The sequence below is a fragment of the Pseudorasbora parva genome, chromosome 1 (assembly GCF_024679245.1).
Source record: "Pseudorasbora parva isolate DD20220531a chromosome 1, ASM2467924v1, whole genome shotgun sequence".
In the NCBI taxonomy this organism is placed as follows: Eukaryota; Metazoa; Chordata; class Actinopteri; order Cypriniformes; family Gobionidae; genus Pseudorasbora; species Pseudorasbora parva.
This window is the reverse complement of record NC_090172.1, coordinates 23055606-23065723: the sequence shown is the minus strand read 5'-3', so window position 1 is coordinate 23065723 and position 10118 is coordinate 23055606. Positions and strand designations below refer to the sequence as shown.

At 36.8% G+C, this 10118-nt stretch overlaps 1 protein-coding gene across 4 annotated transcripts in view; it reads left to right on the top strand.

The window, feature by feature from the left end:
• The first annotated feature begins 3546 nt into the window (after positions 1-3546).
• The window catches only part of LOC137065170 (SH3 domain and tetratricopeptide repeat-containing protein 1), a 32843-nt gene continuing 26271 nt past the window's right edge, over positions 3547-10118 (top strand). Inside the window, exons 1-5 of one of the 4 annotated variants that reach the window (XM_067436853.1) lie at positions 3547-3941; positions 4953-5018; positions 7001-7146; positions 7230-7335; positions 9882-10022. In XM_067436853.1, the coding sequence (XP_067292954.1) occupies positions 3797-3941; positions 4953-5018; positions 7001-7146; positions 7230-7335; positions 9882-10022 (604 nt within the window). In that variant the 5' untranslated portion in view covers positions 3547-3796. Of the gene's footprint in view, positions 3942-4952; positions 5019-7000; positions 7147-7229; positions 7336-7612; positions 9357-9881; positions 10023-10118 lie in introns of those variants that run through there. The other 3 variants (XM_067436925.1, XM_067436788.1, XM_067436984.1) reach the window with 3 other exon arrangements.

Here is a 10118-nt window from a genome sequence, read left to right as displayed (position 1 = left end):
GCTCACACCATCCAATCTGTAATACACACAACCCGCATGCGCACTACACACCGCATTAGCAGGTACAAACTGTCTGCCAGTCTTTACTGTACATAATTCAACAACAAAAAAATATTCGCACTGCTTTTTTTTTTACTTTTTTTTTCTACCGTATTCTGTTGTATCTACTTAGCCTACATAAAAACAGCATGCAAATGTTTGGGATTCTTTGTTAACGAAAATAACGTTTAATTGTAATTTACTTTGATTAAAAATAGCAAATAACAACAAGCGTTGTCTCTGTTAAAATAATTTTTATAGCATATTTTAGTAGTAATTCAACATTTAATTCTTGACACATCAGTTTTGCAGACTATTAATCAAAATGGAAGAATGTCAATGTTGCGAATAAACAATAAATGAGACGCGTTTTCCACCAGAGGGCGCTTACCCCATTCAAACCTCGAGAGATCGTTTAACTAGGCCTATTTTAATTACAAAGAAAGGCTTCTGATAACTAATAGATTCTAGCTGATCCAATTTGATGGGATACTAATTTTAATCTCTTCATAGGCTACTGTGATTTGGTCCAATGACCATGCTGAAAAGCAAACAATATCTCGATGCAATCTGAAGATTAAACAAACGTATAGGCTATATTAGGCTAGGCCTACTTATCGGATACCTGAATATTGACACTGGGGAACGTCAAATCCCATTGAATTTAAAATAGCTAGTGTTTAAATAAAAATAAAAATCTACCATTACCCAGACAATAAAATGAAAAAGTAGCCCACTAAAAAGTACTGAGAATAATATTTGATTAAAATGATTAGGCTAGGCCTAATAGTTGTCTCTGCAATGCATTTTACTTTTTATTTTTATTTTATTTTTTTAAATGTATATATAATTGTATTTTTTCTCAAACCCTCCTCTTTTAAAGGCAGCTGCACAGACCAGAAATAATAACAAGAATAAATATGTTTATGCATTTAGTTTCCTTTGATGTGTGCAGTTTCCTTTCTACCATTTGAGGGTATTTAAATTTGTGCAAACTTTAGAAACTGAAACTGTACTGAAGATGTACATTGATGTATTCAGATCTGGGATCTTGGAGTAATTAATGCATCCTTATACTGTTTAAGCTTAGAAAACACACAGAAGAAGTTCTTTTCCACACTTAAAATAGCCTATTCTTTATAAATATTTACAGTTAAAGTCGGCATGAAACAAAAGTTTTGATAGTTTTTTATTCTGTACAATTATATTGTGTAGGCCTATATTCATATTGTCTGTTCTGTATTGTTTTGCCCACAAAAACACATTTTCAAATGCTTGTAAATTCAAATATCTACTCAGCCAATCACGTTAGCATTTACTGAAGTTCAAAATGTGCCTCAGAATGGGGAATGAAAGTAGCCTAGAAATCTAGACGCACCCTAGCAGCAGCAAATCTAATCTTCTGCAAGTCTCAATACACTTCTGAGCTGTAAAAGCCAAACTCTGGTCAGGCCAATCACATCGTGTATTCATAGATGCCACTTACGTCACTACTAAACAGAACGCCGCCATATTTACGACCAATCTCGCCCGCACGAACTGACCATTTGAATGAGAGAGACAGACAGACAGACCTGGAGAAAATTTCTACTTTAGGCTCCGATCCTTATTTGTTACCCCCAGTTTTCTTTTGTCCGTTATTAAATATAATTTATATGGTAAATACAACATGCGGTGCTGTTAACATAATACAAGTGTAAAACTATCTCACTCTCTGCCAAGAAATACTTCATGAAGAGAGCAGATGTCGTTTGTAGGGGGAGGGGAGGTATGAGATAAAGTTTTTAATTTATAGATTTCATCACATGAATTAAAAAAATAATAATATGTGCATGGATAAATAATTTAAAATAAACAGTTTGTAAAAAGAATGTGTCAATTTTAATTTGATGCATTATGACTTTAAAAGTTGGCTTGAAACAGAAGTTGTGATATTTTCTGATATAAAGGACAAAAAAAATGTTGGGTGGGATTTTATTCTGTCCATCGTAAATTGATTAGATCATTGATGGAGATGAAGATGGAGGGGAAATTATTTTGATAGATTTTAAACATTGTGGTTTTAATGATGCACACGGATAAAGCCTTTATAATAAACACTTTAATATTCCATAAAAAAAATGTAAAAAGAATTAATGAATTTGATTTATTGGTGTCTAAACAAATAAATAAAAAGATCTTCAATGGTTGTTCTCTTAAAACCCCATGTTCTCAGGTTTACTTTATTTATTAATGTGTGTGTGTGTTTATGTGTTTTCTTGTTTTTGTGAAATAGCAGGACACAAATGTGTAGGCTATAATGACATGGGTATGACACATGTATTACAAGGAGAGGGTGAAATATAAGGACATTCCCCATGTCCCCACTTTTCAAAATGCTTATAAATCTTATAGGATGAGTTTTTTTGAGAAAGTAAAAATGCAGAATGTTTCCTATGGGTATAGGTTTAGAGGCAGGGGCAGTGTGGGACAGAAAATATGGCTTGTATGGTATAAAAACTATTACGTCTATGAAATGTGTCCCCACATTTCACAAAAACAAATGTGTGTGTGTTTACATATTATTACATTGCGAGGAAAAAATGTCCCCACAAGGATATCAAAACCCAACATCGCTCCCCAGAAAAGGAAATTGATTAAAAAACATAATTGTTTTTTTGTTTTTTTGAAAATGTAAAAATGCAGAAAGTTTTCTGTGATGGTACAGGTTTAGGGTTAGTGCAAGATGATAAAATTATGCGAGTCCCCACAAAGATAGTGACCATATAAATTTAAATTTCCTTAGTCCAGAATTTTTCAGACTTTATGATGCCAAGAACCCCCAAATGATCCTTTATGAGGGACCCCCTTAAAATACATCTATATATTTTTGTGTATGAAAAAAATATTTTAACTGTTAGATAGATAGTATGACATATAGTTTCCAAACGTCAAATGGCTATACTTAAGGTTTGATGTATAAACCCGAAGAACAACATTTTCAATTATAAATGATTTGTATAAAGCAACTTTCATAATGAATGAGTGAGCAATATAAAGGGGACTACAGTAAGAAGGGTACAAAGCAAACATATAATGTGGAAAGCATGTAGCCCTATGGCAAGAAAGGAGATTAACATTTAGAAATGAAACAGTTTGAATGTTCAGTAGACTTTATCCATTATTGCTTTGTATTTTTATGATCTGAAATTTTCTGGGGACCCTTAGAACCTCCGGGAGGACCCCAGTTTGAAAACCCCTGGTCTGGGAATTAGAGAGGAAAGGGAAATGCTGACACTCTTCCTCTGCAGTCTTTTGAGATCAACCAAATACACAGACACACACACCTACTAAATTCACATTCATAATACGGACCCCCAGCGATACTTTGCTTCTTATATTGTTTAGCCTATTCAGTCAGTAAGCCTATGTGATTATTAACTTTTGCTAAAACGTGTGCGTGTCAAGGTCACGTTTATTTTTAAAAACAAAAATGCTTAGTTATGCCAGAATCACATAGCTAACACACCTCCGACAGGCGTGGGTGGACCTGTTGCCTCTGTTTTCAGGAAGATTTTCGGGACGTGCGCTGTCTTTACCTTCACCGTTAAGAAGGACAAGAGTCACAGCCGTGTTGAAATGATGATGTAACAAGCTCTTAAAATCAGTTCTGCCACCTGTGCGCTTTTATTTGGTGTTAGTGCGATGACGAGCGCGTGATCGAGAGAGTAGGCTAGAGCGCGCGGTCATTCTCTTCTCCGCTCGGAACTCTGACGGGATGTCAGCCGCTACTCGTAGAAACTCGTCCAAAACCGGGAACGACGTGGATTCTGATCCGGACAGAATTCGGACGATACGTAGAGAGCTGTCGAATGAGTACACACAAAATGAACGGGATATTATTATGGATTATTCATCTAAAGGTAGGGATATAGGTGCAGCAGCACGACCACCACCATAGATAATAGTAAATTAAAAAAATATTTTAAAATATTTTATTTATTTTATTTATAAAAGCAGTTTTATTTTTAATCTTATATTGAAAGTATGAAGTTAATCCTAATATAATAATAAACTTGCCCACACTTATTGCACCGAGACTAATAATGCATGAAATATTAATAGACCTAGGCTAAATATGAAAATAATAAAGCCTATTTCATTTTATTTTATCACGATTTCTCAACACAGGTGAGATTTTTTAAATCGTTTCTGCGTTAGTTTTAGAGCTGTTGCGAGTGCTATTCAATAACTTTTCAAGTAGGTTTTTTTTTTTTTTTTTACCTTACACAATTCCAATCAATGGTGGTATATTAATGAATAGGCCTATTGTTTTTAATTGGCAATCATTTCTGTGTCCTTCATTTCATGTTCCATCCTCTTAGTATTTTGTAAAATAGGCTACCTGTAACAAATCCAGGAAGTGACATCAACATTTTTGGTGACAACAGTAAAAACATAAATGGTCATTTATGTTTTTGCTGTTGCTTTCCCACCACATATGATGTCAGTCACTTTATAACTAACATTAGTTATTTATTTCCAACCTGTTAGTTTCCTGTATAAATAATTAAGTTTATTATTTATAAAGTGACTTTATGTGATGTTTTGTGATAACTGGTTTAGGTCCTATCTTTAAAACGTCAAATATCATATTTATCTTGACACACTCATTTTACCTCTCTATCCCCCAATAAGCAATGGCTAACATTAGTTATTTATTTCAATCCTTTAAGTCCCCTGTATAACTAACGAAGTTATAATTAATGGTGTTTAAAAATCTAAACTTCACCACATGTTTTTACTATAAAGTCTAGCCTTATAAAGAGATCCCTTAAACAGCACTTATATTCTTCTAGTGAATAAGGTAAAGCATAACAGAAATGATCCATTGTAAGGGCCAATATTAAGCAAATGTGCAAATTTCTTTTCAGATTTTAAGACCTCAAGAGGAAGTGTCAAAGGTACTTCAGGAGCTTCTGAAGATAATATACCAACAGGTAAATCCAGCTCACAATACAAGCTTCATTTCTAAAACTCATTTAATGCACTGTGGCTGATGTGAACAAATCCTGTTGACTGTGTAAATGGCCTCCAGTGACCATAGATAGTAATAACACCATACAATCAATTAAAATATTATGTGGTTAAACTTTGCAGTACTCTGAGACAAGTTCAATTTAGTCACCCTCATGTCACCCTATAAAGCTGACAGAAAAGAAGATATTATTCTGAAGAATGTCGGTAAACCAAACTGTTTTGCTGACCTTTGACCTCCATTGTACAGCCACTGAGGCTGCGTCCGAAATCGCATACTCGTATGTACGTCTTTTGAATAAAGGCCAAAGAATACTTTTTTCACGTGTATGTGAGGGTCAGCGTACAGTGCGTGACGCCAATTTCGTCATTAGAAGAATATGCACGTACTGACTGTGCACCTCTGGATTTTTGTTCGCGCATTTAATGTTTTTGCAGTATTTACATAGGTTGTAACTCATGGTAAGAGATTGCTCAAAACTGTGCGTCAAATGCCTATGTACGCATACTAGTCAAAAGAAAAGTGTGTTGTGTGTTTGACTGTGCGCATATGCTCACATACGCATAAAAAAACAAAGTATACTTTCTGGTTAAGTAATTACTTTGTGACCACTAAAAAAGTGTTTTAGGATGTGTCATGTGAATGTAAACCAGATGTATTACATACACCAGTAGCACTTTGTTTTACAGTTCTGTTCCACATAAACATGCTGTGTAAAAAACAAAACTGGGTAATGTAGTCCTGAACCTACCCCTAAACCTAATCTTAACCCATGTAGTTATCTTATATACTCAGTACTTTTTTGGTATGTACACTAAGAACATACTGTACAAATTGTAAAATAAAGTGCAACCCATTCACCATGTTGTCATGTGATCAGTCAGTTGCGTTGCTTCACTGTCACATATTCTCTCCCCATGGCCCCATGATATCATAAAGGTCAAAATATTACTAGATATAGGAAGTCATCCAGGATCTTTTCGCCTATGCTGTTTTTGGAATACTATTCATTCGGACATACTACTCTTTCACATACTGTCTTTCAGAGGCCAGAGGAGAACTGGCACTCCGACTGAGTCTGGTTTCTCCCAAGGTTTATTTTTCTCCATCATGCCCTGATGGAGTTTTGGTTCCTTGCCACTGTCGCCTTTGGCTTGGCTTGCTCAGTTGGGGACACTAAAATTATCATCAAAGTTATTCAACTAAATATACAAATAAAATGTATGAATTAGGTTTTATTTAATTCTATAAACTATAATACTGATCTGCCAACATTGTCGCTATATGATAAATTAAAATAAGCTGATAACATCACTGTTTTCTCCACAACGACTGTACAGCCAAATCAAATTTTGTTGCAATATTGTCCTGTTTAACACTGTGAAGCTGTTTTGACACAATCGTGATGGTAAAAGCGCTATATAAATAAAGTTGATTGATTTCACAATATACGATTTCACATGCAGCCTTAGACATTTCACAAAAGAAAGGGAGGGTAACTGATGACAGAATGTTAATTGTTTGGTGAGCTATCCATTTCATTGAACTCTGACCTGCTCTGGTGACACTCAAAAAAAAAGTAACTTTTAGAGATCATACCTTGGACTTTAAAAGCACATCGAATGTCACTTATTAACCTTCTTTGTTAAACACAGCAGTGAAACATCATATGACTATGGTCAAATTCAAAATTTAAACTGTAGATTAAACCATGAATATTGCTCTGAAAGATTATTATAACTGACTATAGTAGAACTACACCTGGAATTTACTGCATTAGTAAGGCTAGATTGGTTTACGGTATGTCACATTAACTGACCATCCTCCTTACATCACCAGCTAAATCATTTTCCAACCACGTTTACTACAGCTGACTGAAATATTTTCCATGTGGAGGCTGATCTGTTAGTGTTGGATGCAGTGGTAGATTTAATGCATATACAGCGTTTCCTGTTGCAGTGTTGGCTATGCAGCTGGCTTTGGTGGAGGGGCCAGATCGACTTCCTGCTGATGAGGGCACACAGGAAGTGCTCTGCAGGAAACTTTGTGTGCTGGAAGCTGACCTCTCAGGGGTCAAGACCTTAATCTCTGTATGGGCATCCCTATTTGGAATACATCAAATATTGAAACCTTAAATGCACACATTTAACATACTGGTTTCCCTGTGTTGCAGGAACTGTCTGCTCATTTTGTATCCATCAACAGTGGTGAAAGGACTATATTTATCACTTTTAAAACCCTTGAAGAAATATGGAAGTTCAGCACATACCACAGAATGGGTCTGTTTTCATTTCAGCGTCATATAGCGATATACTGTTGTATCAAACTCTGTTTATTAATAATGGCAGTTATTGAATCCAGTACACTAGCAGTAGAAATTTGGAATTTTGATTTTTAATGTTTTTGAAATAAGTCTCTTATGCTCACCAAAGCAGCATTTATTTTCAATCAAAAATACATTAAAACCTTTTTCTAATATTATGAAAAATTATTACAAAATCTAAGTAAAATAAATAGGCACATGCTTGAGTCTGTGATTTTATGTTGCATGGTTTTGCAACAGATCATCTAACCCTAATTGAAGGAGTGTGTAGCTTTTCAATTCTAAACAAGCATGTAGGAAGCACACATCATGGGCATATTCCAGGATGAGAATGTCAATCATAAATGTTGTGTTGTTTCCATCAAGAGGTGCATCAATTTTTGGTCAATCAGTCTCCTTCAGCACATCCCACTCCAGCACAATACTTTCAATGAATTTAAGGTCTGGACTCAGAGGTGCCAATTCATGTGTGAAAACTATTATTCATGCTCTCTCCCAACCATTCTTTCACAATTTGAGCCTGAATATTGATATTGTCATCCTGGAATATGGCCATGATGTGTCTTTCTACTAGCCTGACAAGCCAGATCCACATCAAGATGTTTTGTCTGGAAACTCACCATAGACAGGGCTCAATCTGAGGGGCGGGATAAACGGTTGTCTTTCAAACTCCCTCTGCACGCGATAGGATAGCGCTACACCAACCAGAGTAACGAAGGTGAAGCAGAGCTCGCTGATAGATTAAACATTCGCCGTATCCGGTCGACCGGACACATCTTCCCTTTTTAAGAATGACTTCAGTGCTGTTCTTTGTCCTTTTCTCAGAGAAAAGCTTAACTCCAAGTCTTCCAGAGTCGCGGTCAAAGCTGATTCGAAAGACCGCCGTTCACCAGTTCACCAGTTTCTGTGTTTACTAGAAGCACGCAAACGCAACTCGGCCGTCGTCATTATGGCCCCGCCCGCCGACTCTATACACGATGTGATTGGCCCGGCAAGAGTTAGGGGAATACAGCTCAGAAGGGTATTGAGAGTTCCTAGACGACACTTGCGGGCAGATTAAATTTGCTGCCGCTACGGTGGGCCTAGATTTCTAGGCTATCTTTCTACATGTGTGTTTAAGAAATGAAAAACACTCCATCAATTAGGATTAGAAGAACTGTTGCCAAACAAGCTATAACATGCTACATAATACTCACTGCAATAATGATCCAATCATAGACTTAATAAAGTCAACCGATGGATTTTTGTAAGAAAGATATCCATATTTAACAAGTTATAAAGTAAAATAACTTAAGCATTTGCCTATTTAAATCCAAACAGCTGTTTTGTTTGTTTTTTGGGGGGCTGGTCAGTGTATTTTAAAATGTAATTTATTCCTGTGTGATACTCTAGTATGATAATCTTGATGGTTCCAAACTTTTGACCAGTAGTGTACATTGATTAGGCACAACATAAATTATTATATATTTGTTCAAATGTGTTGGTCCCCCTTTGCTGCCAAAACAGCCCTGACATGTCGAGGAATGGACTCCACTAGACCCCTGAAGGTGTGCTGTGCTATCTGCCACCAAGATGTTAGCAGCAGATCATTTAAGTCCTGTAAGTTGCGAGGTGGGGCCTCCATGGATTGGACTTGTTTGTTCAGCCCATCCCACAGATGCTCGATTGAATTGAGATTTAGGGGAATTTTGGAGGCCAAGTTAACACCTCCAACTTGTTGTTGTGCTCCTCAATCCATTCCATTTTTTCTTTGTGGCAGGGCGCATTATCCTGCTGAAAGAGGCCACAGCCACCAATACCTGGTTCCATGAAAGGGTGTACATGGTCTGTAACAATGCTAGGTGGTACGTGTCAAAGTAACATCCACATGGATGGCAGGACCCAAGGTTTCCCAGCAGAACATTGCCTAAAGCATCACACTGCCTCCATCGGCTTGCCTTCGTCTCATATTACACCCCAGTGCCATGTTTTCCCCAGGTAAGCAACGCACACTGGTCCATCCTCGTGTGCACACTGTGCTTTCGGTGATGGCCAGGGGTCAGCATGGGCCCCCTGAATGGTCTGTGGCTATGCAGCCCCATACGCAACAAAATGCGATGCACTGTGTATTCTGACACTTTTCTATCAGTAGCAGCATTAACTTCTTGTGCAATTTGAGCCACAGTTGCTCGTCTGTTTGATTGGTGCACATGGGCCAGCCTTTGCCCCCCACGTCCATCAATGAGCCTTGGCCACCCCTGACCCTATCGTCAGTTCACCCGTTTGTCCCTTGGACCACTTTTGATAGATAGTGACCACTACAGACGGGAACATCCCATTTTTCCTGCTTCTAACGTGTCAACTTTGAGGATATTACTGTTTGCATCCAAATATATCCCACCCACTAACAGGTGCTGTGATAAAGAGATAATCAGTGTTATTCACTTCATAATGTTATGCCTGATCGGTGTATATCAAAGCTAAATATCTCACATGATGTACCAAATTTTTAATTTCTACCAGGCTTCTTGGGTCAGTGTATGGAAAATCTTCTCATGGACCAGGAGTTCTGGTTACTCTCCCTTGATCATCATTCAGGAATTGAGATCTCAATTAAAGAGGATACACTAAATATGATGTATAAAGGCTTTCTAATGCAAGAAGGTAATATATATTGCTTATGAATACTATATACTTAAAATGAATGAGAATAAAGGTATATTTTTTATTAATATTTGATTACCGAAATGGATTGGATCT